Source organism: Kogia breviceps, chromosome 4 (genome assembly GCF_026419965.1).
Source record: "Kogia breviceps isolate mKogBre1 chromosome 4, mKogBre1 haplotype 1, whole genome shotgun sequence".
Classification (NCBI taxonomy): domain Eukaryota; kingdom Metazoa; phylum Chordata; class Mammalia; order Artiodactyla; family Physeteridae; genus Kogia; species Kogia breviceps.
Genome location: NC_081313.1, coordinates 152,044,486 through 152,061,363, shown reverse-complemented (window position 1 = coordinate 152,061,363; position 16,878 = coordinate 152,044,486). Strand labels below are relative to the sequence as shown.

At 43.8% G+C, this 16,878-nt stretch overlaps 1 protein-coding gene and 1 pseudogene across 1 annotated transcript; both read right to left on the bottom strand.

The window, feature by feature from the left end:
* Positions 1-302: 302 nt before the first annotated feature.
* On the bottom strand, positions 303-1,091 carry LOC131754485 (ubiquitin-conjugating enzyme E2 D2 pseudogene; annotated as a pseudogene).
* Positions 1,092-15,111: 14,020 nt separating this feature from the next.
* On the bottom strand, positions 15,112-16,347 carry LOC131754599 (nuclear envelope pore membrane protein POM 121-like). The gene has a single exon (XM_059060421.1). The coding sequence runs from the start codon at positions 16,345-16,347 to the stop codon at positions 15,112-15,114; it is 1,236 nt and encodes a 411-aa protein (XP_058916404.1).
* Positions 16,348-16,878: the final 531 nt, after the last annotated feature.

Here is a 16,878-nt window from a genome sequence, read left to right as displayed (position 1 = left end):
AGTGGAGCTTTTCTTCCCCAACCAAGCACACACCATACCCACCACCCCTCACTCTGCCGTTATCCAAAGTTAAGTCAGTAAGGAAAGCTTTTAGTCTCACACCTAGGTTATGCCTGGAGAACTGGCTTGTCTCACACACACACTTCTCTGCTAGGAGGCAATGTTGGTACAGAAGTACAGTATTTCTAGTTTGTTGTTCCAAGTATGTACAACACGTAGCACTGCTGTATCAGGTAAACATGTGCACAGGGGAAGATGAAGCGTGGGCTCATAGGAAGCAGGCAAATGGAAATCAAGAAGACTTTCTCTTTCAGAGTTCCTCTATCTTTATTTGTAGAGGTTATCCAATAATTTCTTTAATTACATCGCATACTTCTGAGTCCATTCCCGAGCTATTCTGTTGTACTTTTCTCTATCTGTTTTGTAGATCCGAGCAATCTCAGGCACTAAAGGATCATCTGGATTGGGATCACACAACAGAGAACAGATGGACAAAAGTACTTTTGAAATAGTTAGTGCTGGAGACCACTGTGACCGTAGAATATCAAGACAAATGCTGCCATTACTGTTAATATTTGTACGATAAATTCTTGCTGTAAATGCAACCTTAGGAGGTTTGAAGGGGTAATCTGTTGGGAAATGAATTGTCAAGAAAAATACTCCACCCTGATAGGGACTGTCACTTGGCCCCATTATTGTAGCTTGCCAATGGAACATATCATCTCCAACGGGACCTGCTGAACACTGTGCTGGGGCGTCCCGCGCCAGGTCGTTCAATTCCTTGTGGATTCTCTTCAGAGTCATCGTGGGAGGCGGGTGGAGGCGGCCCCAGGGGCGGAAACAGGGGCAGGGGAGGGACGGGGAAGGGACGAGGGGGAGCGAGGCCGCCTCGGTGATCGCGGGTCGGACGGAGAAGATGGGGAGTTCCGGAGCGCCGGTCCGGCGGGACGGACTTGGGGCCGTGGCCCACTCGGCTCCTGAGCCTGCCGCAGGGGTCACCGCATCACCCGGCGGCGGCCCCTTTATGCGCTGCCGCCCGAGCCGCCGCCGCCGCCACCGCGGTAGCTGCCTCTTCCTTCTAGGCTCAGCGCCTCCTCCTCAGCCGCCGCGGATCCCACTTCCAGGGAGCAGGAGCCCAGGCCTCGGCTCGGCCGGCGCCTCTGGGTCCTTCTTTTTTAAATTTTTATTTATTTTTCATTTTATTTTGAAATAAAGTTGATTAACAATGTTGTGTTCGATTCAGTTATACATATACATGTATTTATTCTTTTTCAAATTCTTTTCCTTTTAAGTTGTTACAGAATATTGAGCAGAGCTCCCTGTGTTATACAGTAGGTCCTCGTTGGTTATCTATGTTAAATATAGTGGTGTGTATATGTCAATCCCAAACTCCCAATTTATCCCTCCCCCTTTGGTAACCGTAAGTTTGTTTTCTAAGTCTGTGAGTCTGTTTCTGTTTTGTAAGTAAGTTCATCTGTATCATTCTTTCTTTTAGATTCTGCATATGAGCAATATCCTATGATATTTGTCATTCTCTGTCTGACTTACTTCACTTACTATGATAATCTCCTGTTCCATCCATGTTGCTGCAAATGGCATTATTTCGTTTTTTTAATGGCTGAGTAATATTCCATTGTATATACGTCCCACATCTTCTTTATCGATTTATCTGTCAAGGGACATTAGGTTGCTTCCATGTCTTGGCTATTGTAAAGAGCATTGCAGTGAACATTGGGGTGCATGTATTCTTTTGAACCATGGTTTTCTCTGGATAAATGCCCAGGAGTGGGATTGTTGGATCATATTGTAGCTCTACTTTTAGTTTGTTAAGGAACCTTCTCCATAGTGGCTGTGCCCATTTACATTCCCACCAACAGCATAGGGAGGGTTCCCTTTTCTCCACACCCTCTCCAACATGTATTGTTTGTAGACTTTTTGATGATGCCCATTTTGATTGGTGTGAGGTGATGTCTCATTACAGTTTTGATATACATTTCTCTAATAATTAGGAATGTTGAACTTGTTTTCATGTGCCTCTTGCCCATCTATATGTCTTCTTTGGAGAAATGTCTATTTCTAGAAGACCTATCTTCTGCCCATTTTTTGATTGGGTTGTTTGTTTTTTGATATGAGCTGCATGAGCTGTTTGATCAATGGAACAGGATAGAAGGCCCAGAAAGAAAATCAAGAACCTGTGGTCAATTAAACTACAACAAAGGAGGCAAGACTATACAATGGAGGAAAGACAGCCTCTTCAATGAATGGTGCTGGGAAAACTGGACAGATACATGTAAAAGAATGAAATTAGAACATTATTTAACACCATATACAAAAATGAACTCCAAATCGATTAAAGACCTAAATGTAAGACCTGATACTACAAAACTCTTAGAGGAAAACATAGGCAGAACACTTTTTGACATAAATCACAGCAATATCTTGTTTGATCCATCTCCCAGAGTAATGGAAATAAAAGCAAAAATAAACAAATGGGACCTAATTAAACTCAAAAGCTTTTGTATAACAAAGGAAACCATGAACAAAATGAAAAGACAACCCACAGAATGGGAGAAAATATTGGCAAACGATGTGACCGACAAAAGATTAATCTCCAAAATTTACAAATAGTGTGTGGGATTCATGCCTCTCCCGGCCCTGCCTAGTGATGCACCAGGGGAACCCAGTGGTCTCCCAGATTGGGGAAGAGGAAGATAGAAGTGACCCCAAGCCCCAGGCCTCCAGCCCCTCCTCCTGTTCAGACCCAGACTTGAGGTGGGGTATGACTGTGGACTGTGGGGCACCCTGTCAGCTCCTTCAGTTCCTTCTGTCTCCCAGTTCCTCTGTCTTGCATCCCCTTCCATGCTCCTGTTGGGGCCTAAGGCAGACCATCCCAAAATATGCCACAAAGGCATATTGATTATTTTGAATTAAAGTTACTTGACAAACAGCCTGGGAGTGGTTAAAAAACCACTCTGACACCCCCTTTCCTCCTGAAAGCAGGAGACAAATCACCCATGTGAAGGCATCTACCCTGTACCAGGAGGATTACAAGCATCCTTCTCACCAGAGTTAAGGAATTCAAGACTATGAAAGATGTATAAACAAACTTTGTTACTTCTTCAATAGTCTGCTACCCCAAACACAATCCCCTTTGTTTTGTTAAATCTTCTCAAATTGTTTGTCTAAAATGATCTGTAAACCAACAGCCTATTTTGGTCCCTTTGGCCCACTCATAGAGTGGAGTCCCATTTCTATGAGACCTCTGTGCTTATGAATTAAATTGTTCTTTTCTCCTGTTAATCTGTCTTGTGTCAGTTTAATTGTTATAACTAATCCAAAGAACCCAAAAGCCGCAGGATGAAAATTTCCCCATCCCGACACTCCCTTTGATTTCTCTCTGGCTCATTTTGGCCCCCTTCTTTCTTGACAAATGCACCCCTTTCTCGCCTGGATTTCCCACCCCCAGAGAAACAGGTATGCTCCAGTTTTAATGACTAACTCATAGAAGCAGCTCCTGTCCACGGCACCCCCTGACCTGATCCCTCGAGTCAGGCTCATTCAGGACTCCAGAAGGTTGGACCTTGGACTTATGCCTCAGGGCATAAGTCAATGAGAACTCAGAGTCAGAGCCCTGCTCCGGGGTCACACTAAGAGACTGTCCTTCTCCCTCATCCTGTGATGACCCAACAGCCTGTCTCTGTCTGAAACCCCTTAGGTCTTCACTTCTGGGGGTAGGGCCACAAGGACGCTCTGGAGAGGCTAGCGTGGGAGGTGGAGCCACCTATTCCCAAGTCCCCTTCCTCTCTGCAGATGTGGATCTTGGAGCGGTTCCTGGGCACACCAAGTCCTTTAAAGTTTAGGAATGAATAGGTTCCACTCTCCCCAACCCTCACCCCCATAGCTACTTAAAAGACTACTTCAAATGTGGAGAAGTTTAAGGTCATAAATTCTATTTCAGGTGATGATGCAAGAAAATGGGGTCTCTCACATGTCCCAGGAGGAAACATCTTTCAGTCTATTTTGGAAAACCATTTGGCAATGATGTCCAACAGCATTAACATATTTCTATTCCTAGACCCAACCATCTCATTCATGTATATCCATTCTGAGAAAATATTCACAAAGATCACATACAAAGATGATATTGCAAAATTTTTCCTGGTGAGGGGCTGATGAATATGGCAGAGTAGGAGGACAGGGAGTTCACCTCTCCCCATAATTACATCAAGAGTACATCTACAAGTGGAACAATTCTTGCAGCACACCTGCTGAACACTAGCAGAGAACTTCAGACACCTAAAAGGACAAGAAAGATCCCCGCATAACTGGGTAGGATGAAAGAAAAAAAAAAGGAAGCAGGAGAGGACTTGTGCCCCTTGGGGGTTGCTGAAGGAGAAGAGAGGTTCCTGCAACTAAGGAAGACCCCCTCACCAGTGGGGAGATCAGCTGGGACAGAAGGGGAGCTTCAGGGGCTCAGAGGAGAGTGCAGCAACTGGTATATGGCAGGCAAGACAGAGTAAGACTCACAGAGATGGTCTGTGCCACAGCTCTGCATGCCCCAGCCACTGGTGTGGACAGGGGCTGGGTGCTGGAATGTGAGGTTTGGAGAGCGGACCAGGAAGAGGACTGCTGTTGGCTGTGAGGAGACAGTCTGAGGGGACCAGAGTGTGGAGCTCTGCAAACAGGAATGCTTGTGGAAGAAGTCTGGTCTGTCATAGAAGCAAAGCACCATTGATGAGTGGTGCACAAAGGATGGGGCCATCATTGCAGCCTGTTTCTCCATACCCTGGTCCCTGCCTCTGGGGACACTCTGAGGGGTTCCCACCTAAGCAGCCTCATGCACCTTGGTCAGTCTCTCCCCCCACCCCATCCTGCCTGAGCGGGCTTGCCTGACCCAGTGAGTTGCTGCCTCCGCCCCTTCTCACCTGGGTGTTCTCTAGCTTTAGCAGCTCTAACTTTAGCAGCTGTGGGCTTTGTGGGCACATACATGAGGAGGTTGGGCCAGGCCAGAGTCTGAGATACCTCCAAGGTACCCACAGCAGGCCCAGGTGCATGATTACTGCAGTCCTGGGACCTGGCTTCGGTGGATCTGTGCTGATGACTTGGTGAAAACAATGCCTGAGCTACACCAGGGCCAGTTGCTGGCATACTCACAGTTAAGGTGGGGCCAAGAACAGTGCCAATAATGGTGTGATTTGTGAGCCTGCAAAATGGGTGAAAGGTAACACAGCAGAGCACGCTCACAAGTGAGCAGCTCCAGAGGGAGAATACTCACTCAGTGGCTTCTCTCCCAGTGGGAGTACTCCAGTCCTGCCTACCTCGCACTGAAGATCAGAAACACAGCTCAGAAATAGATCTGAGGAGCTCTACTCCAACAACTAAAGAGCAGACCCTGCCCCTGACGGGCAGTGAAAACCACAGAGCAAAGGGAAGGTCCCACTCAATATCCAGTGCAGACTCTGGTCACCACAACATCAGTCACACCTCCTGTCAAGGAGTTAACGGCCAGCACAAAGTGAAGAAACAGGTGGCAGACATCCATACTAAAAACAGCCCTCACAGCAAAAAAAATAAATAGTAAATCCACTCAGGCTACATAGGGACATTCCCACATAAAATAGCCCTTCAAGACAGTGTGAGGGTCTGGCATCAGATGGAAGAAACCTCAGAGCGTTTGGCTTTGAAGGCTATTGGCGTTTGAGTGCAGGAGCTTCACAGGGCTGGAGGAAACAGAGACTCCACTCTTGGACGGCACACACAAGGTCTCACATGCACTGGATCCCAGCACAAAGTACCTTGATAGGAACCTGGGATAGACCTACTTAGCAGTCTTAGAGGGTCTCCTGAGGAGGTGGGGGTTGGCTATAGCTCACAGTGGGGACAAGGAAACTTGTGGCAGAGGCCCCAGAGAATATTGATTGGTGTGAGATCTCCCAGAGGTCCCCATTTCAGCACCAAGACCTAGCACCACCCAAGAGCCCTCAGGCTTCAATGCTGGAACACCTCAGGACAAACAACCAGCAAGATAAGAACACAGAACCACCCATTGACAGGCTACCAAAAGCTGTACTGAGCTCGCAGCCACCTCAAAACACACCCCCTGACACAGACCTGCCCACTAGAGGGACAAGACCCAACTCCACAGACCAGAGAGCAAGCAACAGTCCCTCCCACCAGGAAGCCTGCATAAGCCCATGGATCAACCTCACCCACCAGAAGAAAGAGGAACTATGATCCTGCAGCCTACAGAAAGGAGACCATGAAGACAGAAAGTGAGATAAAATAAGATGACAGAGAAATATGTTGCAGACAAAGGAACAAGATAAAACTGCAGAAGAACAACTAAATGAAAAGGAGATAGGCAATCTACCTGAAAAAGAATTCAGAGTAATGATAGTAAAGAGGATTCAAAATCTCGGAAAAAGAATGGCAGCACACACCAAGAAGATACAAAAAATGTTTAACAAAGAACTAGAAGACTTAAAGAACAAACACAGATGAATAACACAACAACTAAAATGAAAAATACACTAGAAAGAATCAATAGCAAAATAACTGAGGCAGAAGAACAAATAAGAGATCTGGAAGACAGAGTAGTGGAAATCACTGGCACAAAACAGAATAAAGAAAAAAAAAATGAAAAGGAATGAGGACAGTCTCAGAGACCTCTGGGACAACATTAAATGCACCAGCATTCATATTATAGGGGTCCCAGAAGGAGAAGGGAAAGAAAAAGGGCCTGAGAAAATATTTGAAGGGATTATAGATGAAAACTTCCTTAACACGAGAAAGGAAACACTCACTCAAGTCCAGGAAGTGCACAGAGTCCCATACAAAATAAATTCAAGGAGGAACACACCAAGATACATATTAACCAAACACTGACAAAAATTAAATACAAAGAAAAAATATTAAAAGCAACAAGGGAAAAGCAAAAAATACATACAAGGGAATCCCCATAAGGTTATCCCCTGATTTTTTGGCAGTAAATCTGGAGGCCAGAAGGCATGATATATTTAAAGTGATGAAACCAAGAATATGCTACCCAACAAGGCTCTCATTCAGATTCGATGCGGAAATCAGAAGTTTTACAGACAAGCAAAAGGTAAGAGAATTCAGCACTACCAAACCAGCCTTACAACAAATGCTGAAGGAACTTCTTTAGGTGCTTAAAAAAAAAAAAAAAAAAAAAAAAAAAAAAAAAAGATGCCACAACTAGAAACAATAAAATCACAAATAGGAAAACTCACCAGTAAAGTCAAACATACAGTAAAAGTAGGAAATCATCCACACACAACTATAATATCAAAACAAGCAACCATGAGGAGAGTACAAATGCAGTAAACGGTAAATGTATTTCAAAATAAGAGACCAACAGTGTAAAACAACCTTGTATATATATATGTAGACTGCTATGCCAAAACCTCATGGGAACTGCAAACCAAAAACCTACAATAGATAAACACACATCAAAAAAAGAAAAAGCAACCCAAAACAGAACACTAAAAATAGTCATCAAATCACATGAGATGAGAACAAAAGACGAAGAGAAGAAAAAGGACCTCCAAGAACAAATCCAAAATAATTAAGAACATGGCAGTAAGAACATATATATCAATAATTAACTTAAAGGTAAATGGATTAAATGCTCCAACCAAAAGACATAGACTGGATGATTGGATACAAAAACAAGACCCATATATATGCTGTCTACAAAAGACCTGCTTCAGAACTAGGGACACATAAAAACTGAAAGTGAGGGGATAGAAAAAGGTATTCCATGCAAACAAAAATCAAAAGAAAACTGGGTAGCAATACTCATATCAGACAAAATAGACTTTAAAATAAAGACTGTTACAAGAGATAAGGAAGGGCACTACATAATGATCAAGAGATCAATCCAAGAAGAAGATATAACAATTGTAAATCTATATGCACCCAACATAGGAGCCCCTCAATATATAACATAAATTCTAACAGACTTAAAAGGAGAAATCAACAGTAACACTATTGTGGGACTTCAACACCCCACTTACAACAATGGACAAATCATTCAGGCAGAAAATCAGTAAGGAAACACAGGCCTTAAATGACACATTAGACCAGATGAATTTAACTAATATTTATAGAACATTCCATCCAAAAGCAGCAGAATACACTGTCATATTTTGCCTGTCCAGTGTCTATCATTCCACAATCAGTGACTCTCTCCCAGAACAGCCTGCTGTGGGAATTCCTCCTCCTCCATATCCATGAAGGGGGGCCCATAGGGGATGGTTAGGGTAGGATCACTTTTCTCTCCACCTAACACTAGGTTCTCTTTCCCTGTCCCAATCTAGAACAGTGTAGTCTTCCTCTGGCACTGGCCTCACAGAGCCCTCTGCTCCAGTGTTGGTGTCACATCTTGCCTCAGCCTTCTCGTCCTCATTTAGGACTTATCTCTGATTCAGGTCTCAAGCCCCTATTCTCTTAAACAGAAGCTCTGCCCCAGCTCTCACTCTTCTAGAATAGGAAACTAAATTGGATTTGATAAAGCTGGTGATGGAGAAGATGAGTGGCTGGAAGTGGGATGGGAAGACAGGTGAAATTTGAGGGGAAAAGAAGCAAGACAGAGGGAGGAGTGTGTGTGCAGGACAGTGGATTGGCATCTGTCCTTGACCTGGTCTCACGTATCTGACTTGAGCACTTATGTAACGAGGGAGGTCAGAGGTTGAAGTTGATGGTGCCACTGACAAGGGGCTTTATGATGCTCTGGACACACAGACGCTTCAGTGGCATGACACAGAGAGTGTTCCGGAAGGAGGAAGGGGTGCTTCCCCCAAGCTTTGCATGGAAACTGGAACTGCTTGTGGCTCCTTGGGAAATGAAGGGTTGAGGAGCGTCCTGAGCCAGCACCTTAGCTGAAACATGAGCATTCTCTTGACAGTCAAGTGAAGCAGGAGGATTCTCTAAGGGGGGACTGATGTAGTCAACAGAGGGCGGAACTAGTCATAATAAGAGATAAAATGTACCAAACACTTAAGTATATGTCACACACTACAGTTAGCACTTTTTAGATGATTATCTTATTTATGTATAAAAATGAGCCTAGGGCTTCCCTGGTGGTGCAGTGGTTGGGAGTCTGCCTGCCAATGCAGGGGACACAGGTTCGAGCCCTGGTCTGGGAGGATCCTGCATGCCACAGAGCGGCTAAGCCCATGAGCCACAACTACTGAGCCTGCGCGTCTGGAGCCTGTGCTCCGCAACAAGAGAGGCCACGATAGTGAGAGGCCCGTGCACCGCGATGAAGAGTGGCCCCCACTCACCACAACTGGAGAAAGCCCTCACACAGTAACGAAGACCCAACACAGGCAAAAATAAATAAATAAATTTATTTTTTTTTAAAAAAGAGCCTACATGGAATGTGATATTGCACTACAAGAACAGAGTACAGCCTAGGTGCTCGTGTTGGTGGTCAGCTCCTATGCAGATGAGTCATGATGTCACCATTCTCAAGTTATTTGATTGCTCAGGGTCCTAGCTCCATCATCTGTAAAAGACAAAAACAGTTGTGATTACATGAAGAAGAATAAAAAGGATAATAAATGCAAAGCACTTGACATCATAGAAGACTTATATAAACACAGTTTAACTCTCACTTATGATTATCTCCATTTTATCTGTAAGTAAACAGAAGATCAATACCTCACCCAAGACACATACTGGAGTGTACAAGTCCACATTTGAATGACTGACCCTGAAACAAGAACAGAAAATCTTATCCTTGAAAATGCATTGCCCAAAAGACTCAAAACTTACAGTGCCTTAATATCAAAGTGGTGAGGTGATTTATGTGTCAATCCAAAAACTTTGTACCTATCCATATTATCTTTCAAAAGTAAGTGCCAGAGACCCTCAAGATGGTGGAGGAGCAAGACATGGAGATCACCTGCCTCCCCACAAATACATCAGAAATACATCTAACTGTGGAACTCCTACAGAACACTTACTGAACGCTGGCAGAAGACCTCAGACTTCCCAAAAGGGAGCAGATGCCCTCAGGTGACCTACACTGAGAGGCGGGGCCAAATCCAAAGCTGAACCCCAGGAGCTGTGCAAACAAAGAAGAGAAAGGGAAATTTCTCCCAGCAGCCTTGTGGATTAAATCTCCACAATCAACTTGGTGTACCCTGCGTCTGTGGAATACCTGAACAGACAATGAATCACCCCAAAATTGAGGCGGTAGACTTTTGGAGCAACTCTAGACTTGGGGTTTGCTGTATGCGACTGACTGGTTTCTGGTTTTATGTTTATCTTAGTTTTAGTATTTAGAGTTTATTATCACTGGTAGATTTGTTTATTGATTTGGGGTTGCTGTCTTTCTTTTTTTTATATGTTTATATGTATATTTTTTCCTTTTTCTCTTTTTGTGAGTGTGTATCTGTATGCTTCATTGTGTGATTTTGTCTGTGTACCTTTGGTGTAACACTTGTCCTAGGGTTCTGTCTGTCCGTTTTTTGGTGTTTTTTTAGTATACTTTTTAGCACTTATTATCACTGTTGGATTTGTTTTCTGGTTTGGTTGCTCTCTTCTTTCTTTCTTTTTTCTATTTTTTAATTACTTTTTAATTTTTATAGTTTTTAATAATTTTAATAAATTTATTTCTTTTTATTTATTTATTCATTTGTTTGTTTATTTTTCTCTCCCTTTTCATCTGAGCCGTGTGGCTGACAGGGTCTTGGTGCTCCAGCTGGGTGTCAGGTCTGTGCCTCTGAGGTGGGAGCACCGATTTCAGGATATTGGTCCACCAGAGACCTCCCAGCCCCACATTACATCAAACGGTGAAAGCAATTAGGAATTGAGGAAAGTATATCATCTCCTACCTTAGCGATATCAGAACTGTAAGAAAATATCACAATTTCACGCCAACAAATTATACAACTTAGATGAGGTAGGCAAAGTCCCCAGAAAGCCACAAATTATTGAAACTGACTCAAGTAGAATTAGAAAACTTTAGACCTGTAACAAGAGACTGAATTAGTAAATGAAGATTTTCCCATAAATAAAAACCCAGAGCCAAATGGCTTCACTGGTGAATCCTCCCAAATATTTTAAGAATAAATTCTACCAATCCTTCTACAAATTCTTCCATAAGTACAGGAGGGAAGGAAGCTTTCCCAACTCATGCTGCATGGGCACTATTAACCTGATACGAAAACCAGACAAAGGCATCACAAGAAAACAAAATTTCAGACCAGCATCGCTCATGAATACAGACACAAAAATACTCAAAAAATGTAAGCAAACTTTATTCCACAAAGAGTGTTTTACTTTGCAAATTAGAAACAACCAGGTTGTTGGAGGAACCCAAAATGGAATGCAGACTATGACAAATGAATCAAAGTGTGGTACAAAGTGATTACATAACCTCGCTGCAGGGTAACCTTGCTGAAAGGAGCTAAGACCAAGTAATTTTTAAAAGCAATGTTTGCCTGGATGCTGCAAGGCTAAATACAGAAAGAATTGGACACAAACACTTCGGTAAGTTGCTCACAGGGCTGGAAATTGTGAAACTACGTGCATTCTTAATTGAACAAATAAGTAAATATACTGTAGATAATTAAACAAAGTTTCTCTGGAGAAACTGTTGAAGAAGTTACTCATAAGCAAAGGGGAACATTTCTAAAATGAACCCTGGTTCTACACTACATTAGTCTGAGGTATCAGTATGAACTCATTTACACACACACACAGATGCATACACACCCACAGAAGCATAGAGAAATACAGAAATATATGTGTGTGTAAATGGGAACATATATTTCGAGTTGTGTCTGCTGAGAGGACCTAGGAAAAAAAGACTCCCTAGTAGCCATGAGCACACCGAAATGCCCAGATATTGTTTCTTAAATTCCTTCTTCAATAAAAGGAACCAAAGCTCCTTGGAAAAGTAGTTGACTCCAGAACTGGGGCAGGTAAAATACAAGATAACCCTGGAGCATCTTGTGGGCCTAGACAGTAAATAAATCCTTGGGAAAAGCAGGGAGGAAGATGCAGCCATGTTAAAAGGACTCAGGGTCTTCCCTGGTGGCGCAGTGGTTGAGAGTCCACCTGCCGATGCAGGAGACGCAGGTTCGTGCCCCGGTCCCAGAGGATCCCACATGCCGTGGAGCGGCGGGGCCCGTGAGCCATGGCCGCTGAGCCTGCGCTCCGGAGCCTGTGCTCCGCAACGGGAGAGGCCACAACAGTGAGAGGCCCGCGTACCGCAAAAAAAAAAAAAAAAAGGACTCAGTATCTGATCTGAAAGAACTCATAATGGTCAAATCTGGAACAATTTGAGCAACAAAATTAACAGTGATAAAAATAGATATAGCCACATTTTAAAAAATAAATATTGATGAGTCCATACAGATATAAATGACTGAATAAATAAATAAATGCAGAGAACTCTTCCTTAGAGAAGAATTCTAATTAAATGTAGAAGAACAAGAGTGGCAGAAAATCACCATTAGAACACCACAATGATAACTGCTGCAGGCAAGATCCACTGCTGATGGCAAAATTAGTGGTGAAAGTTTAAGGATAAACAGGAGTTTTGTGTAGCATCAAAGTATGACTCACTTAAATATGTATTACATAGGGAGAAATAGTAACTACTCAGTGGAGAACGCTGGCAGATTCTACCTTAATCAGGTGATCAAGATTAATATTTCCCATATGCTGAGAAGGATACATCACCTATGTGGGATTTTTTTCTTAAAAATCCATAACCTCAATGTACTCATGAGAAAACAACAGACAAATCCAAATTGAAGATAATTCTACAAAATACCTAACTGGTACTCTTCAAATGTATATAAGTCCCCAAAGATATTAAGATAGAAAAATGGTCACAGTTTGGAGGAGACTAAGGAGACATGACAACTAAATGAAATGTGGGATTCTGGACTGATACAGGTACAGGGAGAAACTTTTACTGGAAAAAAATGGGGAAACCCAATTAAAGCCTGAAGTTTAGCTAATAGCATTGTAACAGTGTTAATTACCTGGTTTCAATAACTGTTCTGTAAGATGGTAACTTTAGGAGAAGCTAGATGAAGACTAGTTGGGGGTCTCTGTACTATCCTGTAAGTCTAAAATTATATCATATTTTAAATGTTTTAAAAGACTAAAGTTGTCACAAGTCATTTCCTAACATACACTAGGCATGATGCAGCCCATAGTGAGGTCAGGTAGGCAGGTGACAAGCAGAGAGAGAAAAAGCAAGTGCCTTTCCAAAACACAGAAATCAGGACTCAGAATCTAGAGAGGTAAAGGGGTTCCAGATTTCCCAGCTGGGCCACAGAAAACCTGAAAAGTTAAAAGTCTGGCCACTCGTACAAGCCAATTCTTCCTCCACTGTGAATTCAAAAAGCAAAGATAGGAATATTTGATAAATAAGCAAAAAGTCATATATGTATTCAACATATACTATTATATGTAATGTAATGTAATATTATATATGAATGGATAAAGAAGATGTACATATATACAATGGAATATTACTCAGCCATAAAAAGGAATGAAATTGGGTCATTTGTAGAGATGTAGATAGACCTAGAGACTGTCATACAGAGTGAAGTAAGTCAGAAAGAGAAGAACAACTATCGTATACTAAAGCATACATGTGGAATCTAGAAAAATGGTACAGATGAACCTGCTTGCAAGGCAGAAACAGAGACAAAGATGTAGAGAACAAACATATGGACACCAAGGGGGAGGGTGAGTGGGATGAATTGGGAGATTGGGATTGACATATACACTAATATGTATAAAATAGATAAAAATAGATAACTAATGAAAACCAGCTGTATAGCACAGGGAACTCTACTTAATGCTCTTTGGTGACCTAAATGTGAAGGAGATCCAAAAAACAGGGGATGTATGTATACATATAGCTGATTCATTTCCCTGTACAGCAGAAACTAACACAACATTGTAAAGCAACTATACTCCAATAAATAAATAAATACAAATAAAAAGCAATAAATATGTGAGAAAAATAATAAATGTTATAATATTATAATTCTAATAAAATAAAATATGCAAAATCAGAAATATATATATTCTATACATAATGTATTAAGCATGTATATGTAATTAAAATGTAATATGCACTGCTATACATATTACATATGAATATGTAATATATACAAGCAATATTACAAATATTATATATTGATATTATACATTATAATCACATACTAACTATACACACATATACATATATTATATATATACATAGTATATTATACATATGTAATAGATAATGTATATATACTGTGTATTCTTGTAAGTTACATCATATCATATATAGTATACATATAATATATATTACATTATATATGACTTTATATATAAATATATATGACATATAAATATGTGACTATAGGTATGTGACATATATGACTTTGTTCATCAACTGAGTGTTCATGTGGTACCAAATGTTCAGAGAGAGAGAGAGAGAATATATAGATTCTAAGAAAGATGGACAAGGGCCCAGTTAAGAAAATGAAGAAGGTGAGAAGAGGCAACTATAGCAGCAGTGGGTATCCTGCTTGCTCCTGCCTGGAGGAAAACTGGTCCAAAGCGTCCCTCTTCTGTTGCAAGGATCCTGACCACTGGGGTAGGCCAGACTAACAACCTCAAGCCACCCAACTTCTAGGGGCACATCTGACAGAAAGACGATAAGAATGGAACATTGTCTCTCTGGAGACAACTGACTTGGTGGGGGAATGGGCCAACAGGAGCCACACCCTGGGCTCCCTCAAGGGCAAAGCTGGACTCTGATGATGTCCTGCAATGCTCCTCTGAGGAACCACTGAGGGGCCAAGCAGCAAAGTACTGGGGAACAGACTCTGGTGGGCCAGGGAAAAGGAACAAAATTTTTTTAAGCCACGTGGAGCAAGACAAACAGGGAAAACCAGGACAAACAGCCCATAGAAGTGGCTGCTCCAGCCAGCTATGGGAAGACCAATGGGCCTGGGGAGCTCTACAGCTTCCAGAAGCTCCTCAGTTGTGAATTAATGCTGGGGGCTGGCAGAGTGGAAACAGGAAGGCTGAGGGGCTCTGCAGTCTGAGATGGCCTCTATCTTACCCTTCCAAGACCTTGTTGATCCACTGGATCGCAGCTCTCTTCTCCCAGTCAAGGTCTTCAGCAGTGACTGGATAACATAGCTGGGGTGGTGGAGGCAAAATTGGTGGGCCATTTCGTCTCGAGGGCAGCAGCAGAAGAATCTTGCGTTTCTGTTTCCGGGGCCTGGCACCGTCAGATGGCTGTGAGCAATTTAAGTTTTGTTTCTGCTCTAAGGGGCCATCTGCACGCTTGATCTTCCTCTTTTCACTCCTGATCTTCCTCTGTGGTTCCACTGAGGCTGAAGGGGTAGACTGACAGCCTTCCTCGCTGGCTTTCTTTGAGAGCACACGAGGATGCGATGAGGCTGGGCCCAGGAGCCCCACTGCGCCTGGACCACTCCTCTGCAGCTGTGTGAAACCTCCAGTGGAGCTGTAGGAACTGGTGATGGCATTTCGTTTGCTGCATGAGCTCAGAAAGTAGGCCTGGGATTTCCTAATCAGGATATCTTCAGAGTTCTTGGAAAAGAAGTCTCTAGTCAGAGGACGGGGCCTGGGCTCAAGGGAAGAGAGGACCCCATTGGCCATCAGCTGTCCAAACACGGACTGTGCATTCCCACCGGGGTTGGAGCCCCTTCTCTGTTCGTCCTGACTCTCGGGGACTGAGTGTCCTTTCTTTTGCTTCATTAGCCCTTTCCTGCTCTCAGCCAGGGTTGTCAGGTCCTTCTCTTTCTTGGCTCTCAGTTGACCACTTTCTTCGAGGGCCCTCACCAGGATCTCCCTTCCACAAAAGTTTGGGAGGTGAACAGACAGTGAAGACCACATACAGATGATTATCTGCTTCAGAGCCAAAAGGAGCATCAGTTTGCCCTTAGCAGGTACCATCTTCAGGATCACTGAGGTACAGAACATCTTGGAGCTGGAAGTAGACAGCAGTGGTTTCTGATGGCCACTCCGGGGCCCCGAAGAAAAGGCCCCCAGAAATAAACACCAGGCTTGCTGGATTGGATATTGCCACCGATGGGCTATGATAAACAGCCGACGGTGCCAACGACGATGGGGTGAAGCCACAGGATCCTCGTATGACAGCCTGCGAGCCAGGTCCAGGGTTGGGACAGCCGAGTGAACCCTGAAAGGGAGGGGAACACGGCGGGCGGGATACGCGGGCCCGAGGAGCTCGGGTCTCTCCGGCTGGTGCCCGTCTCGCAGAGCAGGTGACTGCGGGCGACGGCAAGGCCGGTTCAGGTAACCGCCCATGAGGGGCAATTCTGCACGGTTGGGTCCTTCAGTTGGAGTCAGCGGCTCAGGGAAGTTTCCTTTAGCTACTGACTGTTGCGTGTGCCGCCTGTGACGCGTTGTTGGAACGAGTGAGCCAAGAAAGTGGGCGCGAGACCTGCGAGTGGCCTCGCCTGCTTCCGGACCGCTGCTGCGGGCCTCGGGTGATGGCACGCAGAGGAACGGCTCCCTGGGGTGCAGCCGCCCTTCCCGCGGCCAGGCCCCAGCCTCGTCGTGGGAAAGTGACGGGCGGTGTTCCCCCAACCCGAACGGCTCCGGGCTCAGCAGCGCCCACTCTATCCTAGAGCTCTGGGGTCAGCACCGGATACCCCAGGTGAAAGCCGTTCAGATCCCATGCCACCGAGATCCTGCGTGATGGCATAGCCACCCAGGCGTCTAGGGGGCAGGAGGACCGCAGGAGGGAACTCATTGGATGCAGGAGGCCAGAGTGCATGTGCTGCCCCCCATCTTCCTCCCTTCTCAGAGAATCTTACTTTCCAGGTGCCCTTTCTT

Bases quoted from the DNA above. Each gene is read 5' to 3' on its own strand.
- LOC131754599 (XM_059060421.1), bottom strand. From the start codon at position 16,347: ATGGGCGGTTACCTGAACCGGCCTTGCCGTCGCCCGCAGTCACCTGCT.